The sequence below is a fragment of the Colius striatus genome, chromosome 9 (assembly GCF_028858725.1).
Source record: "Colius striatus isolate bColStr4 chromosome 9, bColStr4.1.hap1, whole genome shotgun sequence".
Taxonomy (NCBI): Eukaryota; Metazoa; Chordata; class Aves; order Coliiformes; family Coliidae; genus Colius; species Colius striatus.
The window spans coordinates 15,010,111-15,029,060 of NC_084767.1; the positions used below are offsets into that span (position 1 = coordinate 15,010,111).

The 18,950-nt window shown below is 38.8% G+C and overlaps 1 protein-coding gene across 4 annotated transcripts in view; it reads left to right on the forward strand.

The window, feature by feature from the left end:
- Positions 1 to 307: 307 nt before the first annotated feature.
- Positions 308 to 18,950, forward strand: part of MAPK9 (mitogen-activated protein kinase 9) — a 30,731-nt gene continuing 12,088 nt past the window's right edge. For all 4 annotated transcript variants that reach the window (XR_009819226.1, XM_062001963.1, XM_062001965.1 and 1 more), the window contains exons 1-7: positions 308 to 419; positions 4,872 to 5,046; positions 9,390 to 9,519; positions 10,736 to 10,794; positions 11,764 to 11,902; positions 13,996 to 14,161; positions 15,439 to 15,510. Coding sequence is in view for 3 of the 4 variants with exons in the window: in XM_062001963.1 (XP_061857947.1) it covers positions 4,925 to 5,046; positions 9,390 to 9,519; positions 10,736 to 10,794; positions 11,764 to 11,902; positions 13,996 to 14,161; positions 15,439 to 15,510 (688 nt within the window). In the remaining variant the exon portion in view is untranslated. The remainder of the gene's footprint in view (positions 420 to 4,871; positions 5,047 to 9,389; positions 9,520 to 10,735; positions 10,795 to 11,763; positions 11,903 to 13,995; positions 14,162 to 15,438; positions 15,511 to 18,950) is intronic.

Sequence of the window (18,950 nt, forward strand, 5' to 3'; positions counted from 1 at the left end):
AACCCACGGCACCGGCCAGCCACAAGGACGGGCACCCCAGGCGCTCATGACGAGGCGCTGCTGCGAGGTGATGGCAGAAACATGGTGACAGGTTGACGTGCGCTGATGACATCATGGCCGGGGCGGGCACAGCGCCCTCATTGGCCTCAACATCCCTACCTCCGCTGCAGTGCTTGACACGCCTCCCATATATATTGGCCAGGAGGTCCCGCCTCCGGCGCTCCATTGGTTGAGCTTCGCGGCGGAGGGCTGTGATTGGGCGATGCGGCTGCCTGTTAGCGGGCTCAGGCCTGGCGCGGCCTGTGTGGAGCACTGGGAGGCCATTGTAGCTGGGGCAGCTCTGCGCGCCGGAGGAAGAGCGGCCGTGGCCCGCCAGCGCCGCGCCCCGTCCCGCCGGAGCCCGACCGAAGGGGAAGACGGTGAGGGAGGTAGCTGAGAGGGAGGCCGTGCGGGCGGTGGGGATGGAGCTGGAACGGGACGAGCTCCTGGCCGCGGGGCTGGCCCTGTGGCGATCGCAGCCCCCGGCTTCTCCGCGGGCCCCGCCCGCCGCGACGGGCGCGGAGCCGCGGTTCCCCGCGCGCGGCTGCCCTGGGCCTGGCGGGGCGGGAGGGAGGAGCGGCAGGACCGCAGCGGCCGGGCTAGGGGCCGCTTCCTCCTCCGCGCCGCTCCCACCGGGCTGCCCTGGCCGAGTCCCCCGCGCTTCCCCGTGCCGCAGTGCCTCCACCGGCCCCGGCCCGCTCCGTTCCCGGCGGGAGCCGCGCCCGCTGCGCTGCGGCGGACGCTGCCTCTCTCGCGCCTTCTCTCCTCTTGCATCGTGTCCGGCCCGGGGCGGGATCGCCCCCTGCCCCGCGCCCGCCGGTGCCGGGAGGCAGGGGTGCCCCGCTGCCGCCGGGGTATGTGGGCAGGCCGGCGTCCGGCTGCTCTGGAAGCACCCCTGTCCTGAGAGGGTCGAAGGGAGCGCGGCCGAGACGAGGGAAAGGCTCCTGCCACGCAACTCTCTGTACGCAGGGAGAACGAACCTGAGATTTTGAACCGAAGCAATTTCTCAACAAAAGTTTTAGAAGAACTGTGTGAAGTACTCTTGCCCAGTTATGTGGCCGTTACCTAATTTTACAAGAGCTTAATTGGCTACTGCAGATGTACATTTAAACTTTTCTTTCTGCCAGCTTGCCCTAGAAGGAGTGCTGAGATTCACTTAGTGTTTGTCTGCAGTGTATGTTTAACAGCTGAATGATACTGGTAACAGGTAGCTAGTAAAATATATATGATATACATATATATATGATATAAATAAAATATGATAACAGGTAGCTAGTAAAATCTTCAGTCAGTAATAGTTTGGGTTGCTGAAAAAGAAAAAAACTGATTTTTTTCAATGACCTAAACAGAATACCTCTAAACTCCACTATAATCAATTGTCATTACTCAGCTACTACTTTGCTGTGCATATATTTTGTAACAGACTGTTCAAGGGTTGTGAGTATAGGGCTAAGTGGTAACTGTGAATTTTGTAGTTGGACCCATACCTGTTGATGTACATTGTTGTAAAGAATAAAAAAAACCCCAACACTGTGGGGTGATAGTCCTTAAAAGGGCACAGCAGAATTCAAAATGCATTTTTAAGGATAAATAAGAGAAGGGGGGAGACTTTCTGCACAAGACCTACCTATCTTTTCATAAATATATGTATATATGTGTTTACTGTCTATTCATTCTGTCACCAGTAGAATTTTAACTTGATGTTTAAAAATCAAGCCAAGTTTCTTGTTCTTAGGCTCCATTGTCAGTAATAACATTTCTGTAACCAAAACAACCGTGGGAATGTGTTCCCAGCTGCTACAACCTGTTTGTTTCAGAAGCTTTTGACTTGAAGATATCCAGAAGACAGCTCTGGTCAATATTAAGTTGCCATTTTAATAAATGGAAGTGACTTCAATGCAGGGTGTATTCTATAGTGCAGCTGCTTTTGACTTCTAAAAATTTCTTAGTGGAATTCTGTGTAACAACTCATTAGGCTACTAATAGTGTGTTGGTTATTTTTTTCTAGTTATCTTTCATGAAATAGAGGTTGAAAACCACTAGTGTCAGATTCCTATGTGTGATGTGCTCAGGCAGTTTTGTGATTCTTGAATTTCCTCAATTGTACAAGCAAGTTATATTAAAATAACCCCAGCATTCAGTTTATATATATATAACTTGTCCATGCTCTAAAATAAAGAATAATCTTGAAGTATCGTGATTCACAGCATGGTGACATCAGTAAGCAGAAGTATGTTTGCAGACCATCCTGTTAGTTTTACATTTGCCACTGTTGCTGTTTGGTGCAGCTGCAGCTAAGAAGCCTTAAATGAAAACTTAGATTTCAGAAGGGCAAATAATGCCTACTTCCAACAAACTTATGTACAGAAGAAGTGTGGAGTGTCTTAGCTGGAGTGATAAACCAGATTATTTCAGGTAGGAGAGTAACAGCTCAGGATGAAGAAATACACTAGATACACTTTTCACTTGAGCTATAAGAAATATGTTTCTATTTGAAGGCTCTTACCCCGAAAATAGTTTCTCTCTCTGCAGTCCTGTGAACGGCTACAGTCCCTAGGCAGCTAATTTTACATATGTATGTGTCTGAATGCATGTCCTGATGCATCCAAGCAACTTGCAGCCCAAGTAAAAAATATGGCTCAGGTTATGGAAAGGCCAGGTAGTTAGCACAGTGGATTGCTGAGGATGTCAGAGAACATAAAAGCTGCACGTTATGATGCCTAATTACTTTATTGGGTCTTGTCTAAAGAGCTTGTCCTGATTTCTAAATTATTTTTAAAAGATGGCTTTGTGCAGACAAGGTTCCTTAAAGACAGGGTTTCTCTGACTCAGGATAACTTCCTATCCCCTACTTCTTTATCTTTGTTAACAGAAAAATGTTTCATTAACCCAGGAAGAGATACGGCATAGTTCTTGTGACTAAACAGATCTTTATCTCATTACCCAGCTTAGGCAAAATCTATACATATCATTTTGTTCTCTGAAGTCCTTTTCAGTGATAGGATCCTGACCTTCCAGCCATACCTTTCTTCCTGTGTATGAAGAGTCACTGAAAATGCAATGGCTACCTAGGAACTGAGAATCAAAAAATTTGGTACCTTGGAGTCCACAGCTTTGGAGTATTAAAAAGAGTCAGAAGGAAGAGTGAGGTTTTTTTCCTGGGCTGTAGAAGGAAAGGTTGAGAGTGCCTTTTAAGGCAGCATTTTGGTCTCACATTAGTGTTAGCTGATCACGGAATTGCATCTGACTGCCTCTAAAAATGTTGTACAGAAGATATAATTCTCATCCTCCCTCCTACCACTGCTGTGGCAAAGGCAGAAAGTTGGTAGATCCCATTTTCCCTCTGATGAGTCTTTCTCCTCTGCTTTTTATGCTGCTTAGATTTTGAGAAACTAGAAGGTAAAAGGGACTCTAGACATTCTTAAGAATCCTTTAAGACTAAGCATTCCCAGTTCAGTTTAAACTCAGTCTTTAAGACTTGCAGGTCTTCTGCCTGTTTTATTTGCAGGTTTCTTGGAGTTCATTTGCTGGCATGAGCCATGGAGAAGATACTGCTCCGTCCTACATGCACCTAGGAAGAGAGATGTCCAGGTTCTAATTTGTGAAGCAACCAAAAGTTATTCCTGTGGCTCTGTCCTTCCAGGATAGGCATCTGGGTTGCTCTTGAAGCTTTTCAGTTTTACATCAGCTCACAAATAGTCTGTAGGCCAGCAAAGAGAGAGAGGGAGACTAGTTGCTCTTCCATTAGCTAAAACAGGGATTGTAGAGGCTGATGGTGAGGACAGCTTCTCCTGAGAAGGTGATCTGCTTTAATTTCCTGCTTCAAGGAGCGCTTGACTATGCAATTTACTCTGGATGGTAACTGACACTATCTGTCATAGGGAATGTGAAAATAACATAGGAGAGACTTCTTCAGTAATTACTGAGGCAATTTTCTTCTAAGATTTGGAAGAGGGGTGGAGGTGCAGGAAAACTGGAGGTCTATGCACTTGTTACTGTAGCACTTAAAGCTAAAGAGCTTTAGTACATTACCCTGCTCTCTGCTGTAATTACCTACCTCTAATTCATTCTTGACAAATGGATATAACTTACTCTCTTTTATGGCATGAAAGTCCCTTTCAAATGATAAGCACAAAACTCTCATTCTTGTAGGACTGTAGGTACAGTAACTGATAGCATAAGATGTTGTATGCTGTGTTTAAAATGGAAAGGAGTTTCAACAGGTATGGATGGGGGACAAGTTGCCTGGCAGAGATGAGGAGGGAGAGCCTTGCTTGAAATTTCCTACTGAACCAGGTTGAAAGGGATGTTGGAGAAACTGCCTTCGCTGTAGGGATTTTGGGGGCAGTTGTTGTGTTTCACACCTGTTTTATAGCTGTAATCAAGTCTTTTATTAAAACCCTGTTTCTTTCCATGTCTGTGAGCTCCGTGGGTTTCTGCTGTTTTTATCTGTTACGAGTGTTTGAAAGACATCATATGTGATTCTCTGTAATACAGAAATTTCATACAGTCCTAGCACATAGTATTAATTCCAGGTTAATGAGAGTGCCCTTCAAGGAGTAGAGTTGTTGGATTTGTGTGGTTTTGTTGGTTTTTACGGTTGTTTATTTAGCTACTTTTTGTTCTAGGGATTGGAATACAAATATACATTTACTTAAAGCTTTGAAGGCTGTAATTATTTGCTATCTGTAAGTATTTTTCATTAGCAGTGGTAATACACAAAGTTGATGCTGTTGAAAAATTCATCTGTATTAAAATATATATATTTTCCATCTTGCCTGCCTGAAATTAGTAAGAGACTGAACATTTCTTTTTTTTTCTTTTTCTTTAAGATCTTGAAAACATTACCAGGTCTTCAAGAGAGAAAACTACATGACACTACACCATGAGTGACAGTAAATGTGACAGTCAGTTTTACAGTGTTCAAGTTGCAGATTCAACATTCACTGTACTAAAACGTTACCAGCAGTTGAAGCCTATAGGATCAGGGGCACAGGGCATTGTTTGGTGAGTAATAAATACTTTATATAACCAGAAATTTGAATGTATTTCTGAGAGATGCCAGAATGTAAAGTACTGATGATAATTTCTGTCTCTTGCTACAGGGTTATGGACTAAATAAATTCTGACACACCTGCTTGCTATAGCTCGTGTGCCAACCTATTTTTTGTTTTGTTTTTAGGGGAAAATTAATATTTGGGTAACTGCATAAATTTAAATGGTCAACAAATTTCCTTCTCATTAACCACTTTATTTCTGTTTCTGGTCCTCACGTTTCCCGTGTAGTTATGATATTGCAGTGTGAGGTGTGACAATGCGATGGTGAGCAACTCTGGGTTTTACTCGTTTCTTCATGGCCCCCTTTCTTTCCCCCCTTTTATTCCCGATCACTCCTGTCCATTTCTAGGAGCCATCAATGCAGTGCCTTGCCATTAACTGGCAGGATGAGGCAAATCAATGTCATTGTCACTCCATGGATTAACCAGAAAGGGATGCTGTGTGAGGGGTTGGGCTGGCCGGCTCTTCCTTGGTGTGTCACCTCGGCTATGTGTCCAGCCTCCACTGGCCCAGGACGTGAGAGTCGTTAGTCTGATCCTGAACCTTAGTCTCTTGTATGGCACCACACCTCTGGGCCAGCTAAAGGTAAACACTTTCAAATGTTTTTTAGACTGCAGCAATCCATTCTACGTGACTTATTGCCAGCCCGTATTTTGTTGGGCAGAACTTAATTGATGACAGCAGAAATGTTTATTGATGCATTTTTTAATGCCATACACAGGGGACCAAACAGATATGCTCAGGAACTCCCTAATATTAGACTTAATCACAACACATAGTGGGTTGTTTAAGCCCAGTCTGCAGTTTCTCCTCAGCTATAAATTCTGCAGAACAAGTGTGATGACTCACGTATTGTGAGAAACTCCTTATGCAGCACCTACCGGTGTCTTTTTTGGCCTTTTCATAACCATAATAATTTATATGCTTTTTTATCATTCAGTGTTTGACATAAAAGTTAGAAGAAGTAATTCTGGAGATCTGTGTGTGGATTTGAATTTTTGTTGTTGTTGAGAAAATTTTAATACCACATATGTCACTTTACATACAGAACTTCAACTAGCAGAGGTCTGAATTTTGCTATTAGGTTTTTTTTTCCCTCAAAATATTAATGGGAAATTCCATTCATGTTGCTTCTACTTAGTTTTTTCTTTGATATTAGAATGTAGCAAAATAAGTAGTTTTTAAAATACACACTTAGCTTTCATTTATCACTTTTCCTCTAAGAAGATGAAGTAGTAACTGAGTTACATGGAGGGTATTTCTAGCTCACATTGCAAACAGGCTAGGGGAGAAGTTGGATATGCTTTTTGTATTTCATATACAAAGTGCTTTCTATATATGATTTTCTGTGCTACTTTATTCCTAAGAATACATTTACAGTCTTATAATCTAGAATTGAATACTTACACAAAGTTATTATTTTGAAATAATTTTTGTCTTCAACTTCCTGACATATTTTTTCCTTTCTTGTTCTTGATTTTCTAGCGAATCTGACTTTTTTTTTTCCTATCCTGGCAAGTTTCTTCTGTCCTGCAATGCTGAAAAACCATGATCTTATAAATAGCACACCTTTGACTGTGTTGATGATTTTACTTACAGCTGCAGTTGAAGAAACAGTTGGGATAAGTTTGTTGTTATTTACAAACTCCTTTTTAGACAGTAAGGCAAGAATTAATCAAGTGAAGTGACAGAGAAGAATCCATAGTAGTAGCATATTGCAGTTCAAAGCATATAGAAACATAGATGAAATGAAGTGTCATTTCCTACTATAATTTAAGTCATAAATGATGAAATTATTAACAAAATATTATGTGACATCACTATTTTTAATATTAAATGTTTGCTAAAAATGCAAAGCTATCACACATGCAGTGAAGACCCTACTACAGTTCACCATCAAATTGGAATCGTTGTACAGGGGCATAGACACTGAGATTCTTCTGTGATATCAAATGCTGAAATAATTTGTAGGCATTCTGTTAGTAGCCAAGATGATAACTGAGTAGACTCTGGCAAATCCACTTTTAAAAAATCTATGCCTGAAACAGTTGCCATGATGAAAAAGTCTCTTGAATTCAAATAACTACCATGGGGAATGGAATTGAACATCAGTTACAACTGTGATTGTTTTGTTTGATAGTTTATGTACCATTATGTGATGTGGTCTTGATGGTAATAGAGATTCTCTTCTGTCTTGTTTTTCCTTGGTAAACTAAATAAATGTATGCTTACACAATTTTTTAATCCTTTTTTTTTTCTACCAGACTGTTTTTAATTCTTTCCCTTGCGTTGTGTAGGTAGCAGACAGCTTTTTAAAATTTTTTTGAGCTCCAATATCAGTCATTCCTATGTGGATGAGCAAAAAAAGAGGTTCAAATGTTCTTCATATGTGCTTGGACCGATCCTAGAAATACACCTGTTTGGTCAGATCATGAAGGGACACTTCCCCTGAAATTATTTCTTTGTCCCTTAATTCTCCTGTGTCATTGAAGTCATTAACATATGCAGAACATTTTAATTTATGTAAATTGTCTTGTAGGTGAAATAAATATTAAAGCATCAGTGCTTTCGTATCTAGGAGGAAAGTTATTTCTGCAGTTATCTGTCCAGTAGCCCTCCAGTTTTTTGTTTTGCACAGACATAAAGGTGGTAAATCTGAGAGTGATTGTATCATTGAATAATGACTTACATGTTTCACAGAAATAAGCTGAAACATATACTAGCAAGCCTTTAGTGCAAGTGGCACATTGATTTAAATTTGGAATGTCTAACTTGGGACATGCCTCCAAGAAAACACATCATCTCATAGGTGAGCCCTGCTTTGAGGTGGTGTTGCGTTTTCCAGTAGGCAAAGCAGTGGCTGGTGCTGGTGAAGTTCATAGAATTTGAGTAATGTTGTTATCACAGGAGAACTATACTTTTTTGTAAGAGTATTAGAATGTGGTGGTCTTTGTAAGCCTGGTGGTGTACCTGTCTTGATGAGATAAGAGAGGAGCTCACAAATGGCTTAAATATGCTTGGAAAATATATATGAATGAGAATTCCTTCCTACGCTGTGAAAGTAGCATTAAATGGCAGTAATGTGGGAATTTTTATTTAAATCTGGAACTATTTAAAGGTTAGAACTCTTGAGTAGTTTGCGGTATGAATTCACATATATTTTGCCCTACAGTCTATGTGTTAATAACGAAGAATATTCCCACTTCAGTCGTGTTCTGTATATACAAGTAACAGCTTTAGATTCTTATAGCTGTTAAAGCAACTTTGCTCCTCAGCCTCAAACTGCAGGGAGAAGGAACAAGCATGACTTAAAGACAAGATAAAATTAATGGTCATGTTCACTTTTTAACTCTCGTAATGCTCCCTGCAATCCTGAGTTTTCCATATTTCTCAATTATGTGGGTTTTTTTCCAAAACCAGATCACAGAATCTTAAGGATTGGAAGGGACCTCAAAAGATCATCCAGTCCAAGTCCCCTGCCAGAGCAGGACCACCTAGAGTAGGTCACACAGGAACTCATGCAGGTGGGTTTTGAGTCTCCAAAGAAGGAGACTCCACTACCCATCTGGGCAGCCTGTTCCAGTGCTCTGTCATCCTCACAGGGAAGAAGTTTTCCTTGTGTTTCTTTGGAACCTCTTCTGTTCCAGCTTGTACTCACTGCCTCTTGTCCTATCATTGGATATCACTGAGAACAGCCTGGCTCCATCCTCCTGAAACCCACCCTTTATGTATTTGTAAACATTAATGAGGTCACCCATCAGTCGCCTCTTCTGCAAGCTAGATGATCAATGTGATTTTTCTGCTGGTTACTACAACTGTTTATAATTGTAAACTGTCCACAGACAGGAGAGTACGGATGCCTGCAGAACAGATCTCGGTTAGTATCCATGATTGTGGCTCTCCTTTACCAAAGAGAAATTTCTATTGCAAGTACTAAATGTTTGTCAGTCAGCAACACTTCAAATAGGCAAATTAGGCAACTGAAATGCTTCTTGATTTCAAATAAGCTTAAAATATTTTTAGATCTTGCAATTTTGAGTGTCTTGAGTCATCAGATTCGAAATTAAGACAGAAAGGACAGGAAGACTTGTGATGAGTGTCAGTGACTTCTGTTTAACCCATTTTTTTATTATAGGATGTGTGGATTTTAAAGGGTGTTTTGCAGATAATTAGATGAAGTTCGTATAACCAGCTTAGAGGATATGCTTTGTCTAAAATCTCGTCTCCCTTTTACCTCCTCATCTCCCTCGAACAGAATTCAACTTAAGTTTTTTGTCTTTGAAAACTTGTAGTGCTGCATTTGATACAGTCCTTGGAATAAATGTTGCTGTAAAGAAGCTGAGTCGTCCTTTTCAGAATCAAACCCACGCAAAAAGAGCTTACAGAGAGCTTGTTCTTTTAAAATGTGTCAATCACAAAAATGTAAGTGTGGCTTTATATTTCTCTCCCTCATTACCCCAAGTTGTCAAAAAAGCTCAAGATCTGCTCTCTTACTTGCTCGTAATAACCCAAGTAATGGAAAAATAGTGAGAGAGACTGGAAAGATTTGCTATGGATAGTGCAGTTCGCCGCAATATGTGGAGGTTCTTGAGTGGGCAGTATGGGCTATCAAGTGCCGAGAGGAGGAGGGTTTTTTCTATATTGTTGATCTAGTTTTTGCCATCAGATTTACAGAGCTGGCCTTGGCTGTATTGCATTTGCCCTTTTAAGTTGTACTGCAGCAAAGTCTGTCTGACAATGGGTTTGTGGGTTTGGCTTATGTGACTGCACTGTAGTTAAATCTTCTGAGCTTAAAAAAAGATTTTTATTAAGTATACTGTTTAACTGGTGGGGTTTGCAGGAGTGCAGCACTGTCCAACAATTTATTGGTAAACAAGTGAGATATGTAGACACTGGGAACATATTTTAAAGTCTTTGAACCTTCTAAAATAACAAGCCTTAAAATCAACATTTCAGTGTTCAGTTAGAAGAATGTAAGTTTAATGTGACTGTTGTGTTCTGAAACTAACATGAACTTAGAAGCATTGCAGGTCATTTAAGTTGTGCCCTCCTGTCTCAAACTTCCTGGAGTCAGCCTTTTAGGAATGGTTTGTTTGTTTGTTTTGTTTACTTGTTTGGGTTTTTTTAAGAAACCTCCTTAGAAGTAGAAGGATAAAAGCAAGGTGGCTGTTAAGGTTAGCAGTACAGTAATTTTAGCAGTTCTTGTGGAAATAGTAAATCATAATCCAAGTTGAATGGCATGGTATGGGGCACCTCTGTGTGCCTGTTCTTGGACAGCCTTGGTTAAAATTCCTTACACAACATGGAATTTCAAAAAACAAGATTATTTATGGGGGAAAAAATAGGATATATTTCAGGCACTGGGGACGGAGATAAAAGGTGTCATATGACTTTAAAAATATAGAAGTGGTTTTGTCCTGTCTTAGTTCCTTTGGCATAGATGCTGCAGTTTTGAACTATTTCTGAATTGGCAGTTCTTCAGCACATGTGAATTAAGTGAAGCCAAGTAACATTCAAATTGTACGTAGTGACATTGTGCATTTGATTTTGAATAGGAACTTCTGCAGTAGTGGATTTTTATGTGAATTAAAGTGGAAGTTTCTTATGTTTATTTTTATGTTTATGTTTATTTTTATAGATAATAAGTTTATTAAATGTGTTTACACCACAGAAGTCACTAGAAGAATTTCAGGATGTGTAAGTACTCATTTTTTATTTTAATTTCTCTGCCACATACTGGCCTAAGCCCTGGAGCTGTATTTCCAGTGTCCTACAGATTTCACACTTTGAAAATAAAGGGTAGCTAAAAGCAAAATTTAGCCTTTAATTAGTCTTTATTTATAAATTTCCTTAAGAAAAACCAAGAAAGTTGCTTCTCTAGAAGCAGAAAATGAAAAAAAAGGCTATTTACCTCTTATCTTCACAGACTACATATGCATCTGCTTTGTGTGCTTTGTCCTTTAGCTATATGGGTCATCTCAGGGTAATAACTTGGTCTGGATAACCTGCTGTTTTTTTGCCATACCAGTCACATCAGCACAACAATATTTGTGTCCTCAGCTAAGAATGGAATATATTTATTTTTTATGCAAGCTCTGTCAGTTGGTGGAGAGGAGATTCCTGGTGATTTAATGGATGGGGTATGCAGTGGTTCCAGTGAACATGCTGTGTGGTTTGTGAACAGACTTCTTGGGTAAATGAGGGAGTGTGTGTGTGTGTCTGAAGCCAGCAAGCAAACAATATTATAACTTGAAACTTAATCCTTCTTTCTTAGTTCTTACTGTGCTTTCCTCTTTTTAAATTAAAATACAGTGGAAAGGAAGCATTTGGTGTTTTGATACATTGCAATATGTGCAATTTCTGCATAAACATCAGTCAGCCTTAATTTTTCACACTGCAGAAACTCAGAATTATTCTTCTGCTTGTAAAACTTGTGAAATTCTAATCTCTTGTGATGGACTGTTGAACACTTAATTTTTAGTAGTAGGGTATCTGAGTAGATAATTTAATTTCGAAACTGTAGTCATGCACGATTATTCTCTTTAATCATAAGCTTTTTGATGCTGACGTTAGCAAAGCAGTTGACTGTTATTAAAAAGCTAGGCTTAAACCTGATATGAAAAGTAAGACTTGAGTTTTCTTAATGCTTTTTTCCTTGTGCCTTAGATATTTAGTTATGGAGCTGATGGATGCAAATTTGTGCCAGGTTATTCATATGGAATTGGATCATGAAAGAATGTCTTACCTTCTTTACCAGATGTTATGTGGTATCAAACATCTCCACTCAGCTGGTATCATCCACAGAGTAGGTAGTATTAGATCATTAACAAAACTCTTTATGAACACAGATGTTCTTATGAAATGGGGGAAGACAAAGGATTGCTATTTTATATTTCTTTAATTTGTAATATTATTAAACCTGAAGATTATTTCTAGTTCAAAGATAAAAAATGTATTGTAAACAGATCTTAAATCAGGGTGGATTTAACTATTATTGAACTGATTGAAAAAGTGAAACGTGAGTATCTGTGGACTTTACAAATTACTGAAGAACAAGTCTTTAAAATGTAATATTTACCTCTTACATATCTCTGTCCTGGGTGATACTCTGCACATGGACCTGGGAAACTGGCTGTAGGTGGACATGCTTGAGCAGGGAGGTTGAACCAGATTACCTCCAGAAGTCCCTTCCAGCCTCAACCGTTCTGTGATTCTGAAAAGTAAAGTTCATAAAGTGACTAGAATTTCCAGATTGTGTGCAAGCTTCATGTATCTCTCTCCCTCTGTGGTTCTGCTGCTGCTCCTCTGTTCTTCATTCTTTTAACTTAAAAAAAAAAAAAAGACTAATCTTTTTGATGACTCTGCTCCTTTTATTCCTCTGTGTCGTGGACACACTTGCATTTTAAATGTCTGTCTTTTGCCTGGTGGCTGAAAACTATCCAGTTCAAGTTTAATATGCTTTTTTTCTTTGTGTTCAATCTAAAAAACATAATTGAGGAGCTGTATCAATTACAACAATTCAACTTTGCTAAAAAAAAAATCTACCATGAAAATCCTGTGGTATTAGAAAGAAAGTTTTACATAGAGTAAGCTTGTAACCAGGTACTCTTTGTACTGGGCTTTCCTAAAATTATGGAGGTGTGCAAGAGACTTTAATTGGAGAGGACTGGAACACAGCTAAACACCACCTGAGAGTGATCAGCAGAACTGATACTAGTTGAACACAAAAGTGGGCAATGAGAGGAACTGCACGGTCAATAGCTAAGGAGAAGCGTAAAGTGATTTGAGTGGAGGAGCTGAAGTGGTGAGCTTAGGCTGGGTTAGTTTGAGGGCAAAGCAGAATAAACTTTATGGATTGGAAACTCTTGATTAGATTGAAAGATTTGTTTTCAAAAAGAAAGCAGACTATGAAAGGAACAACTAGGATAGTTCAGAAGGAATGGAGTAGTGGGAATTACATCTAGAAATTACTCAGTCTGTGACCAAATAGAGTAAGTTCAGTAGTGTTCTGCAGATCATTTGTTGCCTTCTCAAAATATGCAAAGCTACATGAACTGTTTGCATATCCCCATACCCTTTAAGAAAAGGAAGTTCTGCACCTGAGAACATAGTTTGTGTGGTTGAAACTAAGTCAAGCATTTGAGCAGAATTAAATATACTTCCAAACCTACCATTCTATGAATATGAATGAATGAATACTTGTGCATCTGTAATTCAGATGCTTCTGAGATTGTGAACAAAACCCAGGTTTCCAAACTGTCTATTGTTTTGGGTGCAGTAATGATTCTTCCCATGAGACGTATGTCTTGAGGTATTTTGGTTTTGTCCTTAGTCATTGGATAATTTTGTGTTTTCACCACATCCTAATTCTGTGAAACTTGCTAATCACTATAACGCAGGAGGCTTACCTGTCTTTAACAAATACACTTACTAATGCTTTGTGTGTTGGGATAGTCCTTTTCCTACAGATCCTTGTTTGATACATGACGGTTTTTTTAGAATCTGTCCCCTAATAATGACAGTATTTGAAATAGAGACTCTTCACTGTGCAAGTACTCATACCCAAAATAGGTCCATTTAATGTGTTAAAGGAAGCAGGTATGTGTACTCTGTGTGTGTATATATACAGACCATTATGTAGCTGATTACTGTCAGTGCCCAAATGGTTAAAAAATGAGACTCTGTAAACCACTTTGATTCTCTTTTTCCCTGAGTTTTTGGAGTACTTAACTGTTTAGCATTTAATTTATCTCTAGCCTGTGTATAAATAAGCAGACATATCAGGGCAGGAGTATGCAGTTGATGATGATACGAATTGGTGGTATAGACTGACTAGGGGTGGGGGATGTATTGTTGTTGTATGTTGATTGTTCCTTAACTGAAGTAATTTCTTACTAGGATTTGAAACCCAGCAACATAGTAGTAAAATCAGATTGTACGCTCAAAATCCTTGATTTTGGACTGGCAAGAACAGCATGTACTAACTTTATGATGACTCCGTATGTAGTAACACGGTACTACAGAGCACCAGAGGTTATCCTTGGAATGGGATATAAAGAGAATGGTAAGTTGCTGCAGTTACACTTCACATCTTTTGTCTAAAGCGTAACTATCTCAGAACATCACAGCTTTAAAAGGGGTAGGCAGGGTGCGCTGGTTTCCCCTTGCTGTGTCTGTTGTTAAAGTATGATAGTCATGGTGTTGGAAATACAACAGTTACACTGTAATAATTTTAGAGAATATAATCTGCTTTGTATGCCAGTCTCCATTAAACATAACTGTCCCCTCTCTCCTGCCATTGTTATATCTTGTCACATATTGTCCTGTTGTCTTGTTGACGTATTTTTATTTTCCAAAAGATACTTAAGCTGGATGATGTTTAAAAAGTAACAACCATCAAATATATAAGCAATAAACCCTTTTATCAATGTGATTTTATTATGAAGATTCTTTTGACTGTCTGTCTTTGCATCTCTGGTTATTAAAATCTGTTTCAGATCCTTAACCTAAACCACACCTTCTACCCTCTTAAGTCTCCATAGCACCCAGAGAGGCTGGGTGTGATACTACTAAAAAAACCCACAGCTATAATATGTTGAATATTCAGCCAAAAAAAATGCTAGCAAGGAAATTGTCTTTGACTGGCATTATTGGGATTTTTACTTGCCATTTTTTGCTAGATGTGGAGTAATTTGCTGCCTCCTCTGGTCTTTTATGCTAGTACATCTTCTGCTTTATCACTAGGGCTTGGAAATGCCATGCTTTTTATATATGAGTTAACCTTGGCTATGTAAAACAAGGGATTCGCAGAACCTTGTTGTGCCACTGATAATGAAAAAGAAATCCTTTCATTAATGTGCAAAACAGCTTGTCAAACAGCAAGTGCTGATGTGAACCAGAACTTTAGTAGAGGCTGTTCTGGATAAGACAATAAATTTTCTGAAGGACTGTAGCAATACAGTGTGAGCATACAAATACGTAATTGTGGTGTTTAAAAAAACCTCTTTAATCTTTTGTCCTTGTTGCACCTAACATATGATAGTGGATATCTGGTCTGTTGGGTGCATTATGGCAGAAATGGTCCTCCATAAAGTCCTGTTCCCAGGAAGAGATTGTATCCTTCTTCATGGTCGTTTAAGGAATGTGAACACGGATATTTTACAAAATGCTAATAACAAAGTTCAGCAGCGGTCAGTTGGTGTTGATATGATTGAAAATTCGTGTTAGCTGTTTGGTTTTCCACAGTGTTGTGTTTTATTGTAGGTGCTAGATGTTTTTGTTTGTTTTCCTCACTTTTGTTCATGATACTTCATAATTTGATCATTTCATTTTTACTTTCAGTTGATATCTGGTCAGTTGGGTGCATCATGGGAGAATTGGTGAAAGGTTGTGTGATATTCCAAGGCACTGATCGTATCCTTCCCTAATCATCCTTGAATCCCATTCCACTTCCAACAGAAACACTATTATTTTGATCTGTATAAGTATAAAAGCATAAGCAATATTTTAATAATAATAATCATATGTTTGAATAGATCTACTGTACTATTTGAAATTAGTGTCATTAAGCAAATTGTTGAGCCTTCCATTTTATTTTCTTAGACAATATTTAACGTCAATTGTACTGGTTGAATCCATAGAAATTATGTTAAGAGCTTCAGCTTTTGTACCTTAAAGATACTGTTAGGTTTAAAAAATAACTAGCAGTAAGTATATTTTTATTCTTTCTAGATAAGTTACAAAAAAGGCTACAAAGTTAGTTTTTCCCACGCATGGATTTTGCTTACTAGTTGTTTGAACAGTAGACTCTTTTTTTTATTGTACAATTTTTTGAGTTTCAATCAGACTTTTTTCTTGTTTATTACAACTTGCTGGGCAGCAGTGTCCTTATTGCAACTACACTGAATGAGAAATATTTTTAAAATAATTAGCATTATTTGTTATAAAAAGAAAACATATTTTGAAGATTTTTTTTTTTTCATTCTATGAGAAGTTTATTTTGGGCTTTTTCTGTAAGAGTGCTATTACTCCATTTCTCCAGCCAATATTTTTTACTAACATTTGTCTTGATAAAGTTCTGCTTTCTTATATGATAGTAATTGTAGGAAATGTTACTGTATTAAAAACCCCTCATATGTATGTTTTCATGCTTTAAAGATTGGAAACCTCCCTAATACATCGCTCGATCACAAACAAGTCTTTGTACTGTAGTAAGTGAACAGAAGTGATCATTTGACATAAATATCCTTTGAAGATGTCAATGTACTTTAGGTTCCAATCATAACAAATGGAGTGAAACCAACTTCATCCTACGTTTTGCAATGCAGTAGGGCTGGGCATTCAAAATTGATCTTTAAATAACTGGAATGCAGATGATAGGATTAAACCAGAGTTGCCCATTATGGCTGTAGGTCATAAGAAGGTTTACCTACTTGTGGTCCAAGATTTTGAAGAAAGTTTTGGTTTTGTTTTTGTGGTTTTTTTGCTTGTCATCAAGGAAAAGTTGAAGCCATCGCTAAAAATATGAAATACCTATGGATCTTATAGAGGACCACTATCAATTTTAATGCTAAATTTCATGACACTAATCTTCAGCAGTTGATCATGCATTATTTAGTACTACAAATGATTAATTGTTAAATAAGTCTTTTTGTTTTCCACCTTTCTTCCTTTCTATACGTATTATTTTACCTTTTGGAGCCTTCAGACCAACCTAACACAATTCTTCATGTATGTTATATGTCTTTCACCTGCATGTTGCATGGACTGTTTTGATTTATTCATGAATAAATGAAGGAAATTTTGTCCATACTTGTTGAATATGCAAGTTACCACTTGTGGTTCTCTGGAGGTCAACAAAACTACACCAGTCTATGTTTCAAGGAGTCTCCTCCCTGCTGTCTTATTAAAATGCACAGCTATGATTACAGGGCTCTCTTTTTTTTTCCTCTTGCAAGACTTGCAGCTCTCTTTAATGTGAAATCCTCATAACTGTGTATGATGTTGAATCTTTTCCTGACTGATAACTGCTTCAGTCAGATTGATGTTTTCTTTTACCTTCAGCTGCAGGATTGGTTTGAGTGTGATTTACAGGGGATGCTGGTCTCACTGGCCATCAAGCTTACCTTCTTTTGGGGGGAGGGGGGTTCGGTTGGTTGTGGGATTTTTTAGATAAATTTGAAAATGTCTTAGTGTTTGGGGATTTAGAGAGGGAACCAAATTCAACATGTTGCCTCATGATGTGCTCTTGGTTGTCTTCCAGCAAGCCAACTCTTAAACTCTGTATATTTTATTTTCCCATATATTGGATGGGAATTGCTGGAATACTTGCAGCAGTGCTCTGGTTGGACTGAGATGCTCCTCATTGCCAGAGCGATGTCTACTCCTGAGTCTACTCCTGACTGGTGCTATGGAGGATGAACAGGGGCTTACACTTAGTGGCCTGAGTTATGGGCAATTGCTGTTACACTGGAAATGAGAAATGTAGAAAGAAAATAGGCAATGCAGATACCTAAGATGAAATAATGGAAAGCCCAGCAAGTAAAGAATGTTCCTAGTGCTCTTTCTGTCCAGGAGATGAAAGAAACTAATGGATTGATGCAAAAAGCATGGAGGGGAGATATTCATGCTTTCTTGGGAAAAATCATGCTTTACTGTGATTATAAGACTGTTTTCACCCTTTCTTCTTCCAGAGTCCCAGAGTAGGCAGGCATACTTGGCATGCACTAAATGCTGAGGTCGCTAGAACAGGACCAGTCGTTTTGTCTGCAGGTTGCAGGGTTGTTCACATTGCATGCCCTGCATGCTTTACGTGGAAGCTAAAGTTTTCTCTAGTGGGTTTCTAAAACAAGCTTAGGTTATTTCAGGGCCAACACTGTATCAGGGAATTTGGGTTATTTCAGTTTTTAGTATGTGTAAAGTACTTTGACACAATCCCACTGAGACATTTTTTTTTCCCCAGTTTTAATTACTAAAGTGGGATAGGTCATGAATTTTTTCTGCCCTCCTCCCAGTGCTCCCAAACCAAAATAGACTAGACTGCGATTTTATTAGCTGACTAACCAGACTGCTGTTGCTCAAAGAAAAAGCATCTTCTTGAATCTAGACTGGTGGAGATCTCAGAGAAGTCTTTTTCCAGCTAAGAACAAAATTTCCTGATGTATGTTGAAGTTCTCTTTGTATGTGCTTTGTTTTAGCATGAGAGTTAATATTGACTTATTAATTCAGATTTCAATATGTTTTTTCCTTTGCAATATATTCAATAAGTAAATATCATTTTCAGTCTTCATATGAGAAGTCTAAAGTCTTAGCATGAAGCAGTGACTATGCATATATTTTCAGTTGTATTCTTGTCACACTAACTGCAATAAAAGCACCTCAGTGGTTTTTAAATATTACTTAATTCAACTGTCCATGAGAGTGTCTAGGTTATGAGTTTAGCTGTGAATGTTTGCAAGGTCCTTGAGTGATCTGCTGAAACGGCACATTGTCTTTATCAGAAAATAGATAGAGTGTATATCTCAGTAAATTTAAATATCAGGAATGCTAATGCTGTGTCTTCTCAGTGTGATAAATGAGCTTTGTTATCCTGACTGGGCTCATTCAGAGCAGACTCGGGTATCTCTAGAACTAGTGTCACAATGTCTAGGGGAAATGCTCTCTCCTGAAAGACAGAGAAGCGACAGTCCAGAAGAAACATGAGGCACGATTCCATCTTGTGGCTTGTCAATGCAATTCCTATAAAATACTTAAATTCTTAATTTAAGAACAGAATAGTCTTCGAGTATTACTACAGTTGAAATGCTTAAACAAAAGAACCTGCTAAAAACCCACAGGAATCGGGACTCAGTGTT